At 64.9% G+C, this 22569-nt stretch overlaps 1 protein-coding gene and 1 long non-coding RNA gene across 2 annotated transcripts; both read right to left on the bottom strand.

Moving 5' to 3' along the window:
• Window positions 1-1279: 1279 nt before the first annotated feature.
• Window positions 1280-10759, bottom strand: LOC118655484 (refilin-A-like). Its single transcript, XM_036307353.1, has 3 exons — window positions 10344-10759; window positions 3295-3404; window positions 1280-2678 (listed from the first exon to the last, which is right to left on the bottom strand). The coding sequence occupies exons 1-3, from the start codon at window positions 10551-10553 to the stop codon at window positions 2315-2317; spliced, it is 684 nt and encodes a 227-aa protein (XP_036163246.1). The 5' UTR covers window positions 10554-10759; the 3' UTR covers window positions 1280-2314.
• A 703-nt stretch (window positions 10760-11462) lies between these two features.
• On the bottom strand, window positions 11463-15089 carry LOC118655485. Its single transcript, XR_004967279.1, has 3 exons — window positions 14958-15089; window positions 14607-14676; window positions 11463-12832 (listed from the first exon to the last, which is right to left on the bottom strand). It is a non-coding gene; the product is annotated as an uncharacterized LOC118655485 (long non-coding RNA).
• Between the last annotated feature and the right edge of the window lie 7480 nt (window positions 15090-22569).

Consider the following 22569-nt stretch of genomic DNA (forward strand, 5'->3'; position numbering starts at 1 on the left):
GATGGATCGTGAGGGAGAAACTGCCTGGGAGACGGTTTTCCCGTCTGTAAAGTGGGGACAATGACACACGTGGCCCTCAGAGGCACAGAGACCCTGCCCACGCACGTGTGTGTGTATGTGTGTGTGTGTGTGTGTGTGCACACACGGGGGGGGGGGAGGGGGGAAGGTACAAAGACCCAGGGTTTGACAGGGACGGACAGGGAGGGATGGAGATCGCCAGGTGGTGGAAGCTAATCCGGGAGTTAACCTGCGGCAGCTGGCGGGCGGGCTCTGGGCTCCGGCCCTTCTGTCCCGAGAAAGCCACGGGGCCATGAGGACCCGAGGGTTCACTCTGGGCCGGGCACAGGCTGTCCTGCAGGCTGGGGCGGGTCAGTCCCGCCTCCTCATTAGGGTCCCCCGCTCCCTCCCAGGGTCACCGTGAAGATGACCGCGGACAGCCCCCCAGGCTGGCTGCAGACGGTACCTACCTGCGTCTGTCCTTGTCATTCCTGGAGATGGGGCCCGTCCAGGCGGGGGGTGGGGCACCTGTTTTGGGGGCTGCTGGGGAGACGGCTGGGTTTGCCCTGAGGCTGGCGAATGTGAACCCGGAGACAGGCAGGAGCGGTGGTGCAGGCCTCTGGGGCCCGAGCCAGCACGCACCTTCTGCGCCTGCGTGAGAGGAGGCACCTGGCCCCGCCCCGGGAGGGTCTGGCTGCACCAAAGGCTTAAGGGGCTTGAATTCTCACCGGTGCCCCCTCTGCAGAGGCTGAGAAATAAAGTCACGTGCCTCTTTCTAGCCACAGGCCCCACCCCCGTGTGGGGGCCGGACACCTCCCTCCAGGTGGTGGGGACACAGCAGGGGAGGCTGGAAGGAGAGCCCTCAGGATGCTGAGCTGTGCAGGTGCCTGGGCCACGGGGCCTGTCAATCATTGTCCTTCAGGCGCTGCCAGGCCATGGTCCAGGGTCCAGGGTCCGGGATCGGGAGGCCCCACGCCCCTGCCAGGGCCCTACTGTGACCCTCCTCCTCGGGGAAGAGTGTGTCCCTGCCGACGCCTATGTCAGACACCCACTTGCCTGCCTCCTGGAGGACACTGACCCACAGCTGCTGTCCCCCCGGCTCCTGGGAATCACCCCCAGACCTGAGCCCCGGTGGGGCCCGGCCTCTGCGTTTGCTCCTGGCCCTTGTGCATGAGGCTGGTGCGCACACGGAGGCTGGCATGTGGGGCAGGGCTGGGGGCACACAGCTCTGGGCCCAGGAAAGCCCATCTTCCCCGCCCCACCCCTGCGAGGTCTAAGGGTCTGGCGGAAGAGGGAGCCTCTTTGCATTTGCACGTTTTATTAAGGTTCCCGACTCTTAAGTTATTTCTTTAACCGGAAGCATCTCTGGAGAGAACACGCGCCGAGTGCACATACTGAGAAACAGACTCCTCTTCCCTCTCCTGGACTCGAGCGCCCAGGCCCCAGCTCGCCAGCGGGAGGCGCTAAAGCCCCAGCCCTTGCCTTCGGGGGGGGCGCTCAGGGGCGGGTGCGGCGGCCCCTACCCCCCGGGTGCTCCCACAGACACCTCGGGGCTCCTGGGCCTGTGCGCCCCCAGCCCGCGTCTGGTGCCTCCTCTCCTGACCGGACACGCGTGAGAGGGACCCGCGGCACAGTCACTGCAGAGCCACCGTCGGGTCACGGGCGGCCCGGCCCCCACGGCCTCCCTCGAAGCCAACAGCTGGGCCCGACCTCAGGCAGGTGGCAGCGGACACTCCCGAGACCTCAATGCCCCTGCGGGGCCCTGGCGCGAAGGCTCCATGTCGGGGAGTCCTGGTCGGAAGGCCTTGCACCGCCGGCGGGTAGGGGCCGCACCCTGAGCTCGAGGCCTCCGTCCGGAGGGCTGTGCTTCAACCTCCCACGCGGGGCCCCAGGCACGGAACAGCCCGGACACGTTAGAACCAACACCTGCCCCGCCTCAGCGTCCGGTCAGCCCGGCCTCCCGGACTCACGTCCACCAGGGGCCACCGCGGCCTCCGCCTCGGGCGCAGCGGCCGGCACATCTGGAAACGCGCCCCTGGGAGCAGCGGGTGTCTGGGCAGCACCCCTCTTCCGTCACGCCCGGCCGAGGAGCCAGGCCACCAGCCCCGGGCAGCGGGGGGCGGGGGCGCGGCAGCAGGTCCCCCAGCCAAGGCTCCTCCTCGGCCCGGCCCTGGCCCTGGGGCCGCCACCGCCTGGTGCGCGCCCTCCCGGCGCCGCCCTGCGCTCAGGGGCCCAGAGACGGGAGGCATCCACCACGCCCGCCAGGCTGGAGCGGCCGGCAGGGCGCGCCCTCGGCGCCCAGGGCTCCCGCGGGGCGCTAGCGCGCGGAGGGCGCGGGGGGCGCGGGGGGCGCGGGGGGCGCGGGGGGCGCGGGCGTCCCGGGGGGCGCGCCCGGCTGCAGCTGCACGCTGGCGGTGAAGCGGCGGCGCGCGCGGCCCAGGCTGCAGTGCAGGGTGGTGCGGAAGGAGCGGCGCGCGCGCTTGGGGAAGATGATGGTGGTGCAGCCGAAGCGCAGCGCGCGCGGCCGCGGCTCCAGGGTCAGCTGGCTGCGGTAGCTGCGCCACGTGCAGTTGGGCGCGGCCACGATGGTCTCGCTGTAGGCCGTGACGGTGGGCACGTGCGCGTAGACCACGTTGTCCCGGAAGTGCTGCTCCGAGGTGTACTTGACCTCCGAGTTGCAGCTGGGGGTGGGGGGAGGCGCGTGAGCGAGGCCCCGGCGGGCAGGGGCACGCGGCGCTGCACCGCCCACCCCCCACCCGCAGGGCTCTTTCGAAAGGTCAAGGCCTAAAGGTCACAGGGGCAGAGGACCTGTGCCAGCTCAGAGGGCACCTGAGACTAAAGGCGACACGTGGCCCCAGCTGGGTCCCGAACTGGGTAACGAATGTGCCTCCTGGCCGCGTGGCTCAGTGGCTGAGCGTCCGGTCCCGGAACGTGCCCGGGTTGCGGGCTCCATCCCAGGGTGGGGTGTGCAGGAGGCAGAAGATCCACGGTCCTCTCTCCTCATTGATGTTTCTCTCCCTCCCTCTCCCTTAAATCAGTGAAGATACAGATTTTGTGCGGGGCCCGACAAGGACATTTGGGACAGTGGGCGAACCTGGACTCTTGGGGACAAGGGGCTGGATCAGCTGCGTGGAGCACTGGGCGCTGGGGAGCGCCAGGGGGAACGGGCCCGCAGGTGCCAGCGGGGAGCCTCATGCCCAGCAGACCAGAGGGGCTGGAGAGGGGGCTGTGGAGCCTCAGCCTGGCCCCGCCCATCATCAGCCCGGTGCCCACGCAGCCGCAGGCAGCCCCACTCACCGGATCTCGTGGGCAGGTTCTGGGTTCATCTCGATGCCCTCACCGAAGAACACGGGCAGCAGCCGGGGCCTCATCTCCAGAGCCGGGGGGTTCGGAGGGAGGGGCGGGGGCTGCGGGGAGAGTCACAGGCACTGTTACACACGCATAAGTACACACACGGGGAGAGTCACAGGCACTGTTACACACGTGTGCGCACACGCACAAGTACACACGGAGAGAGTCACGGGCACTGTTACACACATGCGTGCGCACAAGTACACACACACACACACACACACACACACACACACGGGCCACACACACCCGCCAGCCCCAGCCTGTTGCCTGTCGGCCCCAAACCATTTCCACAGGCCCGGCCTCCTCCCCACGTGACTGAGCTCGGCCCTCACTTTTTCTGCTCCCTTCATGCCCCTCCCCCCGTCCTGGGAAACTCGGGCACTTGGTCACCCTGCATTGACACCAGGCCCAGGGCCAGCCCAGCAAAAGCCCGTGATCTGACCGGATGGCTCCCCCTGAGCCCTCAGGTGGCTGTCGGCAGCCTTCCCCGGGCTCCGGGACACCAGCCCGTACTGACCCGCCTCCACTCCTGCTCCTGCGGGCCTGACACCAGCAGTTCCTCATCAGCTCGGCCTGCACCTGCCCGTGCCATGGGAACCCACGTCCCAGTCCCTCTGGGGGCGCAGGGATGCGACAAGTGCTGACAGGACTGGTGTCGTGTGAGGTCCTCCAAGCTCCGACTTCCTTCTGATGCATCATTCAAAGTGGTGGCTATGTCACCAGCCTCAGCCCCCCAGGCCTTCACATCCTGTCAGCCCCCCACCCCGTCTCTGAAGGGGTGACAGGGGCGCCCAATGCCCAGGCCGCGGCGAGGACCGTGCGGTGCCCAGACCACCCACACAGAGTACGCGCTGGAAGAGCCGGCTCCCGCCACCAGTCCTCCTTTTCGTGAAGGTCTGGGGTCCTCCCTGGAGAGAGGTCCAATCCACACCCCAAACCTTGAAACCTCGGCGCGCCTTCTTCCCGCAGCAAGTGCCCACGTTTCCGGGGACGGAACTTAGAAAACAAAACAAAACAAAGCGACAGCCCCAGGGCCTGATGTTTATAGAGACAACGTGCTCTCCAAAGGGATGCCTCCTCGCCGCGCGCAGGTGCTTGCTGAGTGCCTACTGTGTGCGGCTCCCTGTGGGCGGGATGGCGCCCGGTGCCTCCCAGGGCCTTGTTCAAGGGGGCGGTGTGTGGCCACAGAAGAGCTAAGAGGGGACGGGAACGTGGCACTAAGGTTTTTGGAGGTGTTTCTCCCGTCTGGATACGTGGATGCGCTGGAGGGGAGAGGGGCCGCCTGTGCTGGTTCTAACCCTCCCCGCCCCCCTGAAGACAATCACCCCAAGCTCAGGAGCAGGGAGGCACAACCCGGGTGCCACCCTCTGCCCGGGCTAGAGAAACGGCCAAACCCCGATGCGGCCTGAGCGGACCTTCGGTCAGCGTGACTGCAGCCACATTCAGGCGGATCCGGCTCCGGGCCGGCTGCCAACAGGGCACACAAGGCCCCTTCACGGCCTGGCACGGCAGCCGCAGCCCTGAGCGCCGCTTTCCAAAGGGCCCAGAGCTGGGCACGCCACGGAGATCCGAGAGGGCGAGCCCCAGACGCGGGCTGGCATCCAGCGGGCCTGGCGGCCAGACGCTCCGGAAGTCACCGAGGCCGGCCGCCCGCGGGCCCAGGCCGGGAACACAGAGCTGCCTCCTCGCCGAGGGGCCGTAGTAACAGCCGATGGCATGTGGCCCGCAGCCCCCAGCCAGCCGGAGAGTGGGCACAGGGAGCACCCGGCACAGCCAGGGAGGCAGCTTGGGCCCCGGAACCAGGCGCTCCTCAATGGCGGGGCCACATTCGGATGGGAGCCACTTGGGGGGGGGATGGGGCACGGAGGGGGCAGGCACGGGGGGGGGGGGGCAAACAGGCGCTCGCACCCCAGGGGCCCCTGGCGGGAAGCAAGCCCCAGGAGGCATAGCGGGGTGACACTCCAGCCCACTGAGTGATGGGCCGGGCCTGGGTTCTTGTTTTTTTGTTTTTGTTGTTTTTAATTGATGTCAGAGAGGAAGGGAGAGGGAGAGAGAGAGAAATCAGTGATGAGAATCATGGACCGGTTGCCTCCTGCACGCCCCCCACTGGGGATGGAGCCCGCAACCCGGGCCTGTGTCCTGACCAGGAATTGAATGAACCCTGACCTCCTGGTTCCTAGGTCGACGCTCACCCCCTGAGCCGCCGGGCCGCAGGCCTGGATCCTTGTGGCCGCGGAGGGGCACCAGAGGGCCTTGGCGCCTGCTCACCGGGCCTCAGTCTGCTCACCTGTAAAGTGAGGCTGTGCACCTGGGAGCCCTCCCACAGGCCTGGGAGCCCGGCGGGGCCCCTGAGGTGCAGGCCAGTGTCCTGGGGGTGCAGGTTCCCTGGCGGCTCTGAGGCCTGGGGGCAGGGGAGCACAATGGGTCCCAGGCCCAGACCAGCTGGGAGCTGAGGGGACTCCGCAGCCTCTCAGGCACCACCCTCCCTGCCCCCACCCCCGGAGGGCCCCCAGCTTTCAGCTCCTTCCAGGGGCCCGGAGAGCCCCTTGTAGCCTGGAGCAGGTGGGCGTGGGGGGCAGCTCCCTGGTCTCCTTTGCGGGCGCAGCGGGCGGATTTGCAGGAGAAGCGCCCCAGGCCCCGCCCGCCTGGCCCCGTGCCTCCCCGAGGATAGATACTCGCGCTGGAAGTGAAAATACACACAGGTGCTAGGCGGGCACGACCCACAGGGCGCGGGGAGAGATGACCGCGGGGGAGAGATGACCGCGGGGGGGAGAGCTCCGGGCCCAGCCCGGCCAGGGGTCCCAGCCCGGCCAGTGGGACACGTAGCAACAGCACAGCCATGTTTGTGCCCAACCCGATGACACACAGAGCCCGTGGCTGCCTCCGCGTGGGGCCCAGGGAGCTCCGAACCTGCCGTCCAGCCACGGAGTGAGGAGCCCCTCAGTGGAGGGGGCGTGGCAGCAGCAGCAGGGGTCCAGGGCCCCGCCCCCTGAGCCTGTAAGAGGGCCATGGGCTGAGCCGTCTCCTCAGTCTGTCCGTCCATCTGTCCTTCCTTCCATCCATCCATCCATCCCCCTGTCCCTCCTCCTTCATCCTCAAGTGCACCACTCAGATACACACTCCACCTGTGACCAGCCCGGCAGATGGAGGGGGCGGGGCCCGCAGGGCCGAGTCCTTCCTCTGCCCCCCCTCCCCCGCCCCCAGTGGTGGCTGCACCCTCACACATGCCAGGGGGGCAGGGAGATGGGGCAGGGCTAGTTCCCCCGATGCACCCCCACAGTCCCCACTGCGTGGCAGGGCAGGACGGGGAGGAGGTGCCGGTCCAGCTGGGAGCCTGCGGGGCACAGACGAGTCTGTCTAGCTCCCGGCTGCACGCCCGGTCCCGCCCGGCTTAAATATTTGTGGGAGGAATGCAGCTGCGGGCAAAGCCCTCCTGGCCGGCGGGCAGCCTTGGCTGGGGTGCCCTGCAGGACAGCCAGGCCCTACCCACTCCCGGTCCTCACGGGCATCTCTCAGGCAAGTCTCTGATTCGGGTTTCTAATTTGGGGAGTGTGGGAACTCATAATACCTTTTACAAAATAAAACAGTCGCAAGTACATGTGTAAAAGACTGAATGGAATTTTACTTTCTGGCCTCAGCTTGGCCTACAAGTCCCTGCTCAGGCCTGTGCCGGCCGCCTCGCTACTCCTGGAACACACCTGTCTTCTGTTCCTGCCCCAGGACCTTTGCACGTGCCGTTCTCTTGGATTGACACACACAACCATCAAGTCTACCCCCGGAATGTTTTTCCTGGTTTCTGTTGAACATCACTTCCCTGACCACCCCCCGTCTAAAGTACCCCCCCATCTTTCTGGCTTAAGGGTGGGCACTTATCCATCCACCTGGCACTATGTCCCCCTGGGCGTGGCATACAGTGGGTGCAGTCAGTACGGGCGGGATGGAGGACTGATTTCCGGGTCTCCACGGGTTGGGGAGTCACCAGGAACATGACTATCCAGAGAGTGAGCAACAACCCCACGGTCAAGGCAGGCAGGGCCAGGCCATGTGTGTCTTGGGTGGGGTGCCATCTCGCACCAGCGGAGCCCGGCCTGTGTCCATGGGGTGTCGTCCGGGAGGGAGGTCCAGCCCATTAAACAAAAGTGAGGGGGATGGGAGCTGCTTGGAGAAGGGAAGCGTGAGCGAATTTAACATGCACAAAACATACATGCATATAACATGCGTGTCCTGCATAAGAAACGGGTGATGAGCTGGTGAGGACGCCGGCTTCTAGGGTTTGGGGACAGGCCGCCCACTTTGCCTGGGACTGGGTGTCAGGATGAAGCAGCCGCCCTGCGGGAAGCAGGCTGCGCCCCAGCCGTGCGGCCGCGGGAGGAGGCCAGCCCGCTGCACGCCCGGGCATCCGAGACCTGGGCTCCCGGACGCGGGTCAGGTTTCTCTCCCGCCCCCTGAGCGGTGCCCTTGTCTGCGCCTGGAAAGCGTCTCAGGGAGCCACAGCGAGCAGGGGGTGAACCCCTGGAGTGCACGGGAGGTGGGGTGCCCCCTCAGTAACTGGGCAGGCGGGCGGGCCAGCTGCAGGCCCCCTGCTGAGGAGAGGTTGCCCATGGCAACCATTTCCTCTCTTTTTATTAAAAGCAGCATCTCACCACCACGTAGGTTCACGGCCCTTTGTGTCTGGGTTTTCCAATGGCTACCCTTCTTTTTATTTATTTATTTATCCTCACCCCAGGATATTTTTCCATTGGTTTTTAGAGAAAGTGGAAGGGAGGGGGAGAGGGGGGGGGGAGAGAGAGAGACAGAGAGAGAGAGAGAGAGAGAGAGAGAGAGAGAGAGGGAGAGAGAGAGAAACATCCATGTGAGAGAGACACATGGACTGGTTGCCTCCCACACGCGCCCCCACCAGGGCCAGGGATGGAGCCTGCAACCGAGGGACGTGCCCTTGACCGGGACTGAACCCGGGACCCTGAAGGCCGACGCTCTACTCACCCAGCAAACCAGCGAGGGTGCACTTTGTTTCTTAATTAACAAACCCCCTCCCTGAGCTCCCGGTGAGCAGTGGGGCAGTGCATGGTCTCAGGGTGGAGGCCCGGAGCCAGACTCCCGGGTCCTGTCCCGGCTCGGCACCGACCAGCTGGGTGGCCTGGGCCATGGCTCGCCCCTGGGCCTCAGCGCCCGCTCGGGGACTCAGGGTGCACCCTGCGCTGGGATGTGTGAGAACGAGCCACCAGCTAACGGGTTCGGGGTTCGGGGTTCGGGGCGGCTATCCAGGCGGGTCCCTCGCTGCCGCGGAAACAGCCCCGGGTCGCCCTCCGGCCGATTGGGAGGAAAGAAGGTCAGTCCCCCCACGCCAGCCAAGACCAGTCAGGCGGCACCGCGCTGGCCCAGCCGCAGAGAGCGCGCCCGGAAAGCGCTCTTTCCGGAGGATTCTGGGTCAGCGAGACAATCGAGGGAGGCTGCTCCCCGGCCCCCTTCTCTGCTGTGCCAGGCGCCGCGGGAGCTGTGCCCCGATACCCTCCAGCCACAGTGCCGAGGGAGCCCCGAGGGACATGCAGGGTCAATGTCCCTGCAGACAGCCCGTCACCTCGATCCACCTGGCGTCCCGCCCCCCCCCCCCCCCCCCCCGGCCCCGAGAGAGAGACCAGAATCAAATCCCCGCCTGACTGTGGCCTGAGACAGCGGGTACCAAGCTTTGCTGCACGTGAAAAATGCCCGGGGAGGTGTTTGTTTATTTTAATTGAAACCACAATGTAGTGGTTTTATTTCTTTAAATATATTTTTACTGATTCCAGAGAGGAAGGGAGAGGGAGAGAGAAACATCAATGATGAGAGAGAGTCATGGATCGGCTGCTCCCCGCACGCCCCGCACTGGGGATGAGCCTGCCACCCGGGCCTGTGCCCTGATGGGGAATCGAACTGTGACCTCCTGGTTCATAGGTCGACGCGCAGCCACTGAGCCACGCCGGCCTGTGCCCACCAAATGAGGCTGCCGGGGTGTGGGGCGGGCATGGTGCCCTGTAAAGGACTCAGATATTCTGAGGCCAAGTTTGGGGGCCACGGACTCAGGGGCGAGAGAGGCATCAACGACACCCGTGCCATCGCCTCCCGGGGTGTCAGGAGGGGGAGCATTTGCTGCCCCGGAGCCCCCAGGCGGCATGCCCAGGCCCAGGAAAGTGCCTTGGGCTGGAGTAGTGTGCATATGTGTGCGCACACACATGCGCGCCGCGCACACACATGCGCACACACGTACACACATGCGCGCACACACGCATGCACACGCACGCACATGCACACGCACACGCACACGCGCGCGCACCCCGCAGGACCGAAGGTCAGCGTGCAGGGCCGGCAGGGAGGGGAGACGCCACGGGGTGAGCAACCTCCCCTCCCCACTTGCCCTGTGGGGGACTCGCAGTCACATTCCCGCCGCCCAGCCGGTTGCCCTGAGCCCCACTAAGTCCCGCAGGAGACCAGCTTGGTCTCCGCACGGGGTCCCAGCCCCCCCAGCACCACCTCAGCTCCACGTCAACACCCTCACCTCCCGGGAAGGGGGTTCCTGTCTGGGTTCGCTTAAAACAATAAAAAAGAAAAGAAAAGAAAAGAAGAAAAGAAAAGAGAAAAAAAAAGAGGCTGCATGTTGGCAGCGGGAGCCTGGGAACCGCAAACTGGGCAGCGGGGCAGCGGCAGAGGGACCTGGCGGGCGTCTGTCCGTCTGTACGCTCGGCTGGGCCAGGGCTCAAGCCCCCCGCGGGGGAGGGGCTGTTTCTGGGGGTTTGGGGGCCTCACCCCCTTCTCCCTGCTGCCACTCCCTGGAGAGGCCCAGGCCGGGGAGCAGGTCCCTACCGGCCGGCCCACCTGGGAGCCGCGCACGGGGCCCTCCTGGGCGGAGGGTGTGGGGGGGAGTTGGGGGGATCTTGGCGTTGTAGGGCCCCGTCTGGGACTCGCGGGCGGGCAGACCCCCGCCACCCGGTCCCCTTCCGCGCCCAGTGCACACTCACCGCTCTGGCCTCTCCAGCGCCGGGTCCCGGGGGCTCCGAGGAGGGGGCGCCCCCCGCGCGCGCGTCGAGGAGGCCGGGCTCCAGGGAGTAGAAGGGCGGGCTGGGGCTGGGGCTGGGGGGCAGCCCGGAGTCGGGGCTGTCGAGCAGGCCCTCGCGGCCGTGCTCCGTGGAGCTGTCCTCCATGCCCTGCAGATGCAGGTGGCCCACCATGTCGGGGGCGGGGGCGCGGGCCCGACTCCTGGGGGGCTCCTCGCCGCGCTCCGACCCGGGGCGGCGGCGGGGCGAGGGCGGCGCCCGGGACCTGCGGGCAGAGCCGAGGAGGCGCTCAGGCCTGCGCCCCGCGCTCCCCCGGCCGCCGGGAGGGGCCGCGACCGGTCCGGGCTGCGCGCTGCCTCCCTCCGGGCCTGCCGCCCGCCCGCCCGCCCGCGCCGGCCTCCGCGCACCTTCCCGGCCCGCGCCTCCTTTTCTAGGCGCCGCCTCCGCCCTGCCTCCCGGCCGCCCCGCCCGCCGCCCGGCCGCAGAGGCCTCTCCCCGCGCCCCGCCCGCCCGCCCGGAGAAGCGCGGCACCAGGGCGGCGGGCCCCAGGCGTCCCGAGCGGTGGGCGGGGAGTGAGCAGGTTTGAGGGGGCCCCTCCGGTTCCTCCTTCTCGCCGAGCAAATGAAAGGACCTTCAGACACGGCCCTGCCAGCAGCGGGGAGGCGAGGGCTCTAACCGCCCCGGTGCCAGAGGCCCCTGTGTTCACGTGGGGGCGCGGCCTGGCCTGTGTCCGGCCTTTGGGTGGAAGTGGGACGGGGAGGGGGGTGACGGGAAGGACCCTCTCATCTTCCTGCTCCCCCACCTCCCCAAGCTCAGCTCACTGACAGTCCCCCACTCCCAGGGCCCAGCCTCCCTGGCTCAGGGGCACCCAGCTGCCTGCAGGGCCCGTGCAGAGGACAGTGGGAGAGGGGCTGGCAAGGGCAGAGTGGAGGCAGAGGGCGGCTGAGTGTGTGGACGGAACTCAAGCCCAGCCCTGCCCGGCTCCCCGTGCCCCAGCCCTGCCCCCCTCCCCGCGCCCCAGCCCTGCCCGGCTCCCCGTGCCCCAGCCCTGCCCCCCTCCCCGCGCCCCAGCCCTGCCCGGCTCCGGCCGTGGGATCAGGGGTGAACACACCAGGAAGCCAACGCTGAGATTAATGGAGGAAAGAAACTCCTTCCACTGATAATCGGGGGGACAGGTCAGGGCTCGCGTTCAGGGCGGGCGGCTCTGAGAAGGGGTCGTTCTTGGGTGAGGCCTGAGCTGCGTGCAGAGAGCTTCCGGGAGCGCAGGCAGGGAGGCGCGAGGCTAGGAAACGAGGTGCCTCCAGGACCAGCCCGAGGGGGCTTCCTAAGAGGCCGGGGCTCCGAGGGTCAGAGCGTCGTCCCCAAACACCAAGGTTGCCGGTTCGATACCCAGAAGCCACCAATGAACGCACGAATAAGTGGAACAACACATCAGTGTTTCTCTCTCTCTCTCCCTCCCCCCCTTCCTCTCTCTCTAAAAAGTCCATTTAGAGAGAGAGACAGAGAGAGAGAGAGAGAGAGAGAGAGAGCGTGCGCGCTCCTGGGGACAGAGAAGCCCCCGGTGGGTGAACTTACACCGTCTCCGTATCTCCCAGGGGGAGCATGAGACACTTGCTGCCCAAACAGAACTGACATGAGGCCACGAGTCTGGAACGTTCTAGAGAAAAACAAGACGGGCCTTCCTCAGCCCTCGGGCCACTTGCCCTGAAATGGGTGGGGGGCTGGTTATTGTATCCTGGCACAAAGTGGGGGGGCCGGTCCTCCCGGAACAGGAGCACCCAAAGGTCCACCTGCTCCCCGAATGCCCCGGCCCCCGGGAGCGAGCCGGCTTCCTGGGTCCCTGCTCGGCGGCCCTGGGACCGGCTGCGGCGAGATGACCCTTCTCGCCACACAAGTGGCCGGTGGCCCCGCGCACCGAGGCCGCGGCAGGAAGCCGGTGGGCGTGCCGGGCGGGGCACACGGCCCAAGGGCATCCCGACTCGGTTTGAAAACGTGATGTTTCTTCACCTGGAACTTTTCGGCATCGATTCTGACCTCGAAGCTGCTGCCGTCAAACAGGATGAGTCATGGTTTTCTAGTTTGGGGAGCCCCTCCATCCTGTGCTCTGGCTCCAGCCTGGCTGCTCGTGCCTTTCCCACCCAGCGGGCCCCCCGATGGCCACTTCCCCCGTGGGATCTCGCTGCAGAGACGTAACTGCACTAAGATGTCAAACACCCAGCTAGCGGCCCCCGCAAGTACCTCGGTGACCATGACCTCTGACCTCTGCAGAGCGGGGACCATGACCTCTGACCTCTGCGGGTCAGAAGCGCAGGCCGGGGCTGCCGTTGGACTGAAAGCTCCGGTTCCAGGCTGCTGCCCCTCCCAGGGCCAGGTGGCCTGCAACTGCCAGCGGAGGAAAGGCCGAGATTTCCACAAGCAGCAGAGCCGGCCGGCGGGCGGGCAGCCCTCTCGTCCTGCAGTGAGGGGGGAGCCAGAAGGGGTGTGTTTGGGGCCCTGGGGGCCAGCGCTGGGCCAGGCGCTGCGGCCGCGGCGGACACCCACAGAGACCGCGTGGGTGCTAAGGGATGGGGGCTTCACCCCGGGGAGGGTGGGGGTGGGGGTCCGCGGAGACTCGGCAGCAGGTTTCTGGAAGCATCTGAGCACGTCGCTTCGGACGCTGGATTAGAGAGAGGAGAGCGAGCGTGGGCAGAGAAAGGGTACTTAATAGGAAAGAGGCATTAGGGTCCCCACGAGGGGTCCCCACGTGTGTGTCCTGAGCTGGGGAGACGGGGAGACCCCCGGACATCACCTCCTGGAGAGGGGGACGTTCACCCAGGAGCCAGCGAAGTCCCTCCTTATAGGAGCACGTGGGGACCTTCCCAGGCTGAGAAAGGCCGGGGGGCGGGGGGGGGGGCGGGGAAGGCGCAGAGAAAAAGGCTTCTTCACGGAGAGCCCAGGACGGGCAGGAAGCAAAGGCCTGGCCCACGCACCCTCACACTCGAACCCGCAGCTGCCCACACCCAACAGGGATGAGTGTGTTACTCCCGTTGAAACTATAGCAGATGCAGCCACGGAGGCTCCGAGAGGGTCCGTGTTTGCCTGAACTCACACAGCGGGGCCAGGTCTTCACACCCTCGCTGGGGCCTTGGGGGGTTACCTTCAGGGACCTGCCTGCAGCAAGGAGCTGCCCGAGCCCTGGGCCCCGGTCAAACCCAGCAGGTGGGGGGGCCTGTGGGCCAACGGGCCCAGGAGCCGCGTGGGGCTCTCTTCCATCTCATCCGGATGGCGTCCTGCTGCCGGGCGGGGGGCACTGGGTGCAGGCTCTCCTCACCGCTGTGTGAGGCAGCTGCCAACACTGCCCAGCCCCGGGGGCGCCGTCGGGAGAAGGAAGGAGGCCTCCCGGGCGATGCCCCGCTGCCTGGGTTCCAATCCCAGCCAACCCTCCCGGAGGCGGTGTGGCCCGGGCCACTGGCAAGCCCGCCCTGCGCCCGCGCCCGTCCATACGGCGGGGTAATAATCGAGGGCCCAGCGGAGATGACATGGCGGGATTAAGCCGGAGGGAGCCCAGGCGCCAGCCCGGCTCCGCCAGGGAGAATCCCCGCGGGGCCCCGCCCGCTCCGCTGCCACGCCTTGTCTGCACAGAGACCGCGGCCACGGGGTGTTGTAAAATAGACCCCCCCGTACCCACATATCCATCTCCAAGGGGTCCCCCAGACAATGTCTCACACACTGAATAATGAGAAAGGCAGTGTTTATGAAAATACATTTCATCTTCAAAATTCAGCTGTTAAAGTGTGGGTACGCTTCTGGGGGGACACCCTGTGTGTGTGTGTGTGTGTGTGTGTATAATTTTTATTCTTTTTTTTAAGATGAAGAGAAGGGGTGGCGAGCTGAACTTGACCTGTTATATGCAGAGTTCACACACAGACTACCTTCAGGGATGCGGGGAAAAACTGTAATCCAATGTTACTGAGCCTCTCAGCGTAGCCCCCGGAACTTAAAGTGGGGTCCCAGGCAGGGAGGAGGGGAGACTGGCCTTTTTCATCACCAGCCCCTGGCGGTCCCCCTGCCCTGGCCATGCGCCATCAGCCCAGGGAACTCGGTTTCAGGTTCAAGGCCCCGCCGACACCCAGGCCGTGGGCTGCGTTCCCAGCAGGGCCGGCCCGGGCAGCTCAGCGCTGCCCCCCTCGCCCGTCCTCTCCCAGCGCCCCACGCGCCACAGGCGGCCCGGCCTGGACAATGACTCACCTCGTCTTTTTTAGCCGCGTCCCCTGAGCCGCGGCTCCGTGTCCGGCAGCTGTCGGTGTAGGGCCAGGGCCTGCGCACAGAGGGCGGGGACCGCGTCCGCTCCTAAGACCAGCACTGGACGGCCAGCCGCTCAGAGAGGGACGCGGGGACAGCGGTCCAGGGTGCGCATGGAGGGGGAGGGGGTCTGCGGGCCTCTGCCTGTGTGTCTGGGACAGCCTCAGGGACCCCGAGGCCTCCGGCCAAAGAATGGAAACTGTCCAGCTGGGGGTTCCGGCGGGCCCCCTCCCCCTCTCCCACCGCAGCCGCGTCCGAGCTGACGGCTTTTCCTGGGTTCCCGTGGCTGTCACTCACTGGTTCACACCTCGGCTGAAGGCCTTCTCCTCCGGCCCCTCCCGGGGCTGCAGCAAACAGCCGAGAGGAGCGCGTCCGGCGGGAGTGGACGTGGCCGGCGGCTTCGGAGCCTGACCCGCCACCTCGGCTCTCCAGGGGGAGACACCACAGTGGAGGGGACGCTCCTGCTCCAGCCCAGACAGAGCAGAGGAACAGGAGCCGGGGGAGACAGGCAGCAGCCGCTCTGAGACCTGCCGTGCTCGTCAGCAAACAGCTCCCAGAGTTTAATGGACAAGGACACGCGAGCGCTGAGGAGCACACAGAGCCGGCCCAGACGGCGGGCTCAGTGGCTGAGCATCAACCCGGCACCAAGAGGTCTGGTTCGGTCCCTGGTTCAGTCCCCGGACAGGACACAGGCCCAGGTTGCCGGCTCGATCCCCAGCGTGGAGCGTGCAGGAGGCAGTCGGTCCATGATTCTCTCTCATCATTGATGTTTCTCTCTCCCCCTCTCCCTTCCTCTCTGAAGTCAATTAAAAAAAATATATATATATATACACACACACACACACTTTTTAAATAAGAAAGCATCATTGCGTTCCGGAAGGACGGAGCCTGCCTCCTGGGAGTCCCTGTACAGAGTGAGGTGTGTGTGTGTGTGTCCTATAGGTGACTCATTAATGCAACTCTGCAAAGCACAAGGGCACAGCCCGTCCCGGGGACCACAGCCCCACACCTCCTGCCACAGCCTCGGTCTGAGCGCTGCTGAGCGGCGAGTCCTGCCCTCTCCCGCGGTCGGGTCCATCCCCACCTCGTGTGCACAGCACGGACCTGGGCCCATGCACTGTGTCCCCATCACCACCAGGCACCAGCCACACCCCATCCACCCGGAAAGGGCTTCCCAGTGACAGCCCCCAAGGACCACTGAAGCCGGCAGCTCCCAGGGGCGGCGGTGCGCTACGGAATGTTTGGGGCGCCCTATGCACTGAGGTGGGGGGGACACTGGCTGGGACACGGGGCCCCTGGGCGGGGGGAGGGCAAGTCTGGCGGATAAGCCCGAACGCGGCCGAGTTAACGATGTTTTCCTTCGGGGCGGATGAATGCGGCCTCAGACAGATGCTGCCGGCAGCTGTTTGGGCTGGGGGCCGGGCAGCCGGGGACCGAGGGGAAGCTGACAAAGGGGCCCTGTCTCGGAGGGAACCTGACGGGCGTTTGCACAGCTGCGGGCGTGCAGGCATGTCCTTCGGGCTGACCCGGGCGCGGCCTGGGCCTTAAACCTGACACTTTCCAGATGTGGGCGCCCCGCTGGGCCCGCAGCCCGTCCCCAGGTACAGGGCACAGGCACTCGCTCCCCCCACGCCCTGGCCCTCAAGGCCGCCTTGTCCTGTGCCGGCCTCACCCAGGCCCCCAAGGGAGGCCCCAGGCTGAGCCACGGATCTATGAGCTGGATTCCAACGGAGTTCAAGTTCAAAGTGGCCTCGGCGGCGGCTGGCTCCAAGTCGGGTGCAGAGGGGGTGCTCAGCATACCTTCCAGAAGGTTCTCTCCTGAGATCTCTGCACCCAGAGAGCGAGGGGGGTGGACAGAGGGGTCCCCTCTGGCAGGAGGCTGGGAGTGGGGCTCCCTCCACGGCCCCTCTCAGTCCTCCTCTGCCTGGAGCACAGCCATGAGAATCATGGGTCCCCTGCCTCCCGCACACCCCACACGAGGGGTCACGCCCGCAGCCGGGCCTGTCCCTGACCAGGCTTCCAACCGGGACCTCCTGGTTCCTAGGTCGGTTCTCAGCCACGGAGCCCCGCCAGCTGGGCGAGAACATTCATTTTTCACTCATGTTGTCCTAGTTGGTGAAACAATTAAAAAAATAAAGATCAACTCCGAAGGTGCCCGATGTAACCCAGAGCGGGAAGACCGTGTGCCATGTCACTGGGCGCCGTGTTCCTTGTAACCCTCCCCCGACCAGGGAGGGCGAGAGCGGTGCCTGCTGACGCCCCGAGTCACCGCTCCCCGCGTGACGCACGCTCTCCGGCTCAGGTCACCATCTATGTGTGGAGTTGGTGCCAACCCGTCACCCAAGCCCTGGTCCCCGTCGTCATCTCCACCGGGGTCCCCACGATTCACCCTGGACTTAGACGTGGCACCTCCCTCCTCAAGGCTCGTCTTCCTCCTGAATTCTCCGTCCGCCAGGTCTGTGTCCAGCTCGCCGCCGAGTGGTGAGTACCGCACTGCCGAGCATCGCTTGCACCTGTTCCTCCTCCTCATCTTGTCCCACCCCGATTCAGGCTTCTCCCATCTGCCCACCACAGCGCTGTACTGGACAGGGCACCCCCACCCCGTCTAATAACAATCTCAAAACCTCAGCGGCTTAACGCCCGTTCATGCTGGCATAGGGCGGTCTTCTCTTAGGTGATCGAGGGACCCAGACTCCTTCCATATCGTGGCTCCACCCCAGCATCCTCCACTGCATCCCCTGTGTCCAGCCGGGAGGCTGCAAAGCGCTCGGAGCTTCTGGCGGGAGTTTTTAGGGGCCAAGCCTGGAAGTGGCCCCATCACTCTTGCCCGTAGCCCACGGTCCATTGGCCAGAACCAGTCACATGACCCCAGCTAGATGCAAGGGGTGCTGGGAAATGTAGTCTGGTGGGGGCCAGGAATTTAGGGGCTTCTCGCAGCCTCTGTCTCAGAGTCCTCAAGTGCACCCTCGGCTCCATGGAGTGGCTCGTGGAAGAGGCCAGGCTGGACAGCACCGCCTTCTGCCCAGGGTCCTTCAGCGGTTCTCCTGTCACTTGCCGACCCCGGCCCAGACTCTGGAGACGACACCCAAGCCCCTCCCGCCTCACCCCCTGCCTCCGGTTCACACCACAGTGACGCCACCCACCCTGCGAGCGGCTCTCAGCCTCTCTTCCCTCGGCTTGGTCTGGCCACCCTCTCCCTGGCCCCCAACACTCAGCCCTGCTCCAGGGGGTCTGCACTGCCCCACCCCCTCCCCCCAGCCCGCTCACTGCGTCCGAGACCCCGTCTTAGAAGCTGGTTGTGGTTTTGTTTCTCCCCCCAGCCTGAGAGTTCTCTAAGGCAAGGACGGCTCGATTCCGTGTTTCCCTGCCCAGCACATGAAGCGTGCCTAACGCACGCCGCCAGAGCGAACGGACGAGTGCGTTGGGGAGAAAGATTGCACCAACCTGTCCAACTCAAGTGCCTGCCGTACCCACAGCAGCCATCGTACCTGCCCAGGGCACAGTCTGAGATTCGGCCCGTGGGCGGGGGCGGCCGCCTGTGAGGTCCCGTGCCCACGCTCTGATGTGAGCTCACCCTTCCAGGCAGGGACGGAGAGGGAGCTGGCCAGTCAGGAGTGGAAGCAGCCAGAGACCCGGAGAGAGAAGGCGGAGAGCGTGGGCCATGGGGCCAGGACGCCGGGACCGGGCTGGTGTCCCCATAGCAGCTTTGAGGAGCCGGGAGAAGGCAGCGTGTGGACGCCACAGACAGCAGATGCCACGAGGGGCTGTGGGCAGAAAATGAAACAATGGGGTCAAGGAAAGATGATCAGACAAGGGGAGGGGGCTTGTGGAGGGACAGAGTGACCGAGGCCAAAACGGGGACGGCCAGGTGCCAGGTCGGCAGGGGACACGTGAGCCCGCGTGGCTGAGGCGACAAGCCCAGCTGATCCTAATGCCTGCCCCGGGCCCAGCACCTCCGTCCAGGGCCCCAGCTCACTGCCGACCGGAGGCCAGGCCGGGAGGCCGGCGTTCCCGTCTCCGAGGGGCCACCGCCTGTATTTCTAAATGCAAGTCCGGGGGGGCCGCTTGCTGGTGGCGGAAACTGGTGCTGTCTGCTTCCACCCCGAGGAGCCGGGACCCTCGAGTCTGGAGGTGGGGCTTGCTGACCGGGCCCGGGGCGCCCCTCCTCCCCCCTGGAACGAAGAAACCAACTCGCTTGGCTCGTCTCCCCCAAACCTGCGGCCCGTCGCCTCCGGACTGGGGTTTGTTTATTCGTTTAGACGGGATCCTGGCATTGGCTCGTGTTTGTTCGCTCCATAAAGCCCTTTTTATTTGGGTCGCGGAGAGCTGTTTACTGCCTCGCACATGTGGCCCGAAGAAGGGATGTGACGGGGACGCGAAGGTTGCTCTCCAGTGACCGGGGGCTGGAGGGGCGCCAGGCGGGCCCCCCGTCCCCTGGGGACCCCCCATCTTCACCCAGATCCGAGCAGCCTTTTCCACACGGGACCGTCCTCACAGAGAGATGAGCGACGGAGCCCGCCTCCCTCCCATCTCGGGGAGAGGCAGCGTCTCAGGTCCCAGGGGGACAGAGCTGATCGCAGGAGTAAGTGCTCAGAAAGCACACAGACCACCCCCGCCAGTGCGGCTCCGGCTCCGGCTGAGCGACGCCGCGCACAGAGGGGTCCAGGGTTCGGTGCCGGGTCAAGGGCACCTTATCTGGGTTGCAGGTTTGATCCCAGGCCCCAGCTGGGGTGTGGGCGGGAGGCACCCAGTCGGTGTGTGTCTCTCACATCGATGTTTCTCTCTCTCTCTCTCTCTCTCTCTCTCTCTCTCTCTCTCTCTCTCTCTCTCCCTCCCTCCCTTCCTCCTCCCTTCCATTTTCTCTAAAAAAATCAATGGGAAAAAACATCCTCAAGTGAGGATTTAAAATAAAAACCATGCCTCAGTCTGTGGTTTGGTTTGTCTTTTTGCTCTGAAGGGGTGAGAAGGATGAAGACTGGGTAAGAGGCGAGAGGGACGAGAGTCACTGGTGAAGTTTAAGACGGTTTGGGCCCAGGGGTGCGGGCAGATGCGGGGTGCCAGGCATCCTGAAAGGGGTAGATAAGTGAAAAGTGGGGGAGCAACCATCTGAGCCAACAATCACCCCATGGTGCTTAGCCCCAGGAGCTGAAGAGAGGCCCATCCCGGACCGGGAGCGGCCCCGGCGCCCTGGGGTGGGAGGTGGGGGTAACTGGGCCTTCCAGGCGGCGGAGTGTCATCCGCACCAGCCACGGGACACACGGAGGCGCCTCAGAGGGTGGCGCGGCTGCCCCCGTGACTCCAGCTACAGGATGTTCCGGAAAAGACACAACTACAGCCCAGCTGGTGTGGCTCAGTGGTTGTGCATGGACCTAGGAACCAGGAGGTCACAGTTCAGTTCCCCGTCAGGGCACAGGCCCGGGTTGCGGGCTGGATCCCCAGTGTGGGGTGTGCAGGAGGCAGCCGGTCCATGATTGTCTCTCATCATGGATACTTCTCTCTCTCTCCCCCTCTCCCTGCCTCTCAGAAATCAATAAAAATATATTTAGAAATTTTTTAAAATAAAAATGGACTCTGATTTGACATGACTTTAGACCAACAGACGTCGCATCGCTATGCACCTTGACCTTCAAAACCCTCCTGCTCAGCGGGCCAGCAGCGCACTCAGGACTGTGGGGTCTTGAGAAGCGAGACCGAGGTCCCGGCGTCAGCGATAACACTGGGAGTTGCCAAATTTCCAACTTGTGATTCATTTTCTCTATTTATACCGTCCTTCCTCTCTGGGTGATCAGCAGCCTGCTGGCAAACATTTACTCCTGAGGTGTGGCCAGGGGTGGGCAGAGGGCAGAGGGCAGCGAAGCCAATGGCCGGTGTTGACAGCGGCGGGGGACAGCCCCGGGGTCCTCAGCGACCGTGCGGCATCGTCCAGTGGAAACCGAACGTGACCTGCATGTGTCATTTTATTTTATTATTTAATTTAATTTAAATATATTTTTATTGGTTTCAGAGAGGGAGGGAAGAGGGAGCGAGAGATAGAAACATCAATGATGAGAGAGAAACATTGATCGGTTGCCTCCTGCGCGCCCCGCACTGGGGATGGAGTCCGCAACCAAGGTACATGCCATTGGCCGGAATCACCCCCAGGACCCTTCAGTCTGCGGGCCGGTGTCCTAGCCCTGAGCCTCACCGGCGAGGGCGGCGTGTGCCATTTTAAATATCCCGCAGCCACATCGGGAGGAGAAGAGAAGCAGGTGACACTAACGCTAGTGCTCTGTGATTTGCAGGGTCCTGGAGGGGGCTCTGACATGCAGAGAAAATGGTGCTTGGAAATAAACGGAACACAGTTTCTCCCTTAAAAAAATAAATAAATAAAATCTTATTTACTCCAGGACCTCTCAAATAGCATCCCCACACACCATCAGGGTTAAGAAACTACCATCCAGGCCTTTTCTTCGGACGGAGCCTTTGAAACCCGAAGTGCATTGGATCCTGAGGGACAAACCCAATTGGATGTTACATGTTCACTGGGAACGGATCAGGCGGGTCGGTGCTACCATGTGCCACAGGCTGTGAATTTCGTAAAACACACAGGGAACAGGCTAGACTCACCCACCTCACGTGTGCCTCCCATAAGTGCAAAGTTTTCTCATCACTGAATCAAGTCTCTGCTTTTGCATTTAAACTTAACAAACTTAACCTAAAACTCGGCTCCTCGCTGGAACTGTCCCAGGTCAAGCGCCCACGAGCCGCACGTGGCTGGAGGCCGCCCTGGTGGGCAGGGACGGTGGCGCCTCCTGTCACCTCCGGCTCCTTTCTTCCGCGCCGGCTCGGCCTTGCCTCTGAGGCGTCCCAGCGGACGGCTCCCTCCTCACCCTCCCCTGCACCTCTCACCCAGATAAGGCTCTGCCAACTGCTTGGCGCGGGCCGGCTTCCGCTCCGAGAGGCCTGGCCTGGCGGCCTCGCCCTTGTTTTTCTAGGTCCCGCCGGCCCGGGGCTCGTGGCGGCTCCCCAGAGGCCGCCAGCAGGAGGGGCGCCAGGCATGGCTGCGGCATCTTCCGCACAGAGGCTGGTGAGGAGCAGCGTGCTGTGCTGATGGCCCGGGGTCCCGGTACCCTCCTGTGCACCCCAGCCACAAGCCCCGCCATGGCCATGGCCACGCGGGTGTCTGTCTGGGCACCTCGACGATGCCAGCCCTCTGAGCCTGGGCCGCGCGTCCGTTCCTGGTGCCCGGCGGGGTGCCCTCGCCGACTTTGGGGTCTTCTCTAAGGGCCTCAGGGAGAGGAAGCCAACATGGCCACGGGGGAAGGAGAGGTGGTCATGGGTTGCCCCCAGTCACACACAATGCCCTCAGCCACACGCGCTTCCTGTGGGACTGGAGCAAAGCCATAGCTTCCCCTCACGGCGGCGACCGGCCTGTCTGTGCCAGCCTGTGCCTCACACGGGGGCTGGAGCTATGGCGAGTCGGGGGCGCTAAGGTCCCGAGAAGTGCTCTCTCCAACACTGCTTCTGGCGACCTGGGTACCGCCAGCATCTAGGCAACGGAACGTTGGCTCATTTATGTGATGGTGGTGGTGACAGTGGTGGAGGTGATGGTGGTGGAGGTAATGGTAGCAGTGATTGCAGTAGTCATGGTGGTGGTAATTAATGGTGATGATGGGGATGATGGTGGTCATGGTGGTAATTAATGGTGATGATGGGGATGATGGTGGTCATGGTGGTGAGGCCAGAAGATGTGAGTGGCCCATGTGACAGGTGGTGTCTTTCATGTTTGTTTCTCCAACTAAAATTTCACTCAATAAATGCAGTTGAACTGGAGCAGACGCTGTGAGTGAGTCACCAGGCAGGAGCGGGCGCTCACAGCTGCCCGAGGCTCAGTGGGAAGCTGGCAGAGGCCTGGAGCCCTACGTGAGGA

This window comes from Myotis myotis, unplaced genomic scaffold (genome assembly GCF_014108235.1).
Source record: "Myotis myotis isolate mMyoMyo1 unplaced genomic scaffold, mMyoMyo1.p scaffold_m19_p_47, whole genome shotgun sequence".
Lineage (NCBI taxonomy): Eukaryota > Metazoa > Chordata > Mammalia > Chiroptera > Vespertilionidae > Myotis > Myotis myotis.

Bases quoted from the DNA above. Each gene is read 5' to 3' on its own strand.
- LOC118655484 (XM_036307353.1), bottom strand. From the start codon at position 10,553: ATGGTGGGCCACCTGCATCTGCAGGGCATGGAGGACAGCTCCACGGAG. The intron at 3,405-10,343 runs GTGAGTGTGCAC...CTCTCCCCGCAG, and splicing joins GCGCTGGAGAGGCCAGAGCG to CCCCCGCCCCTCCCTCCGAA. The intron at 2,679-3,294 runs GTGAGTGGGGCT...CCCCACCCCCAG, and splicing joins GAACCTGCCCACGAGATCCG to CTGCAACTCGGAGGTCAAGT.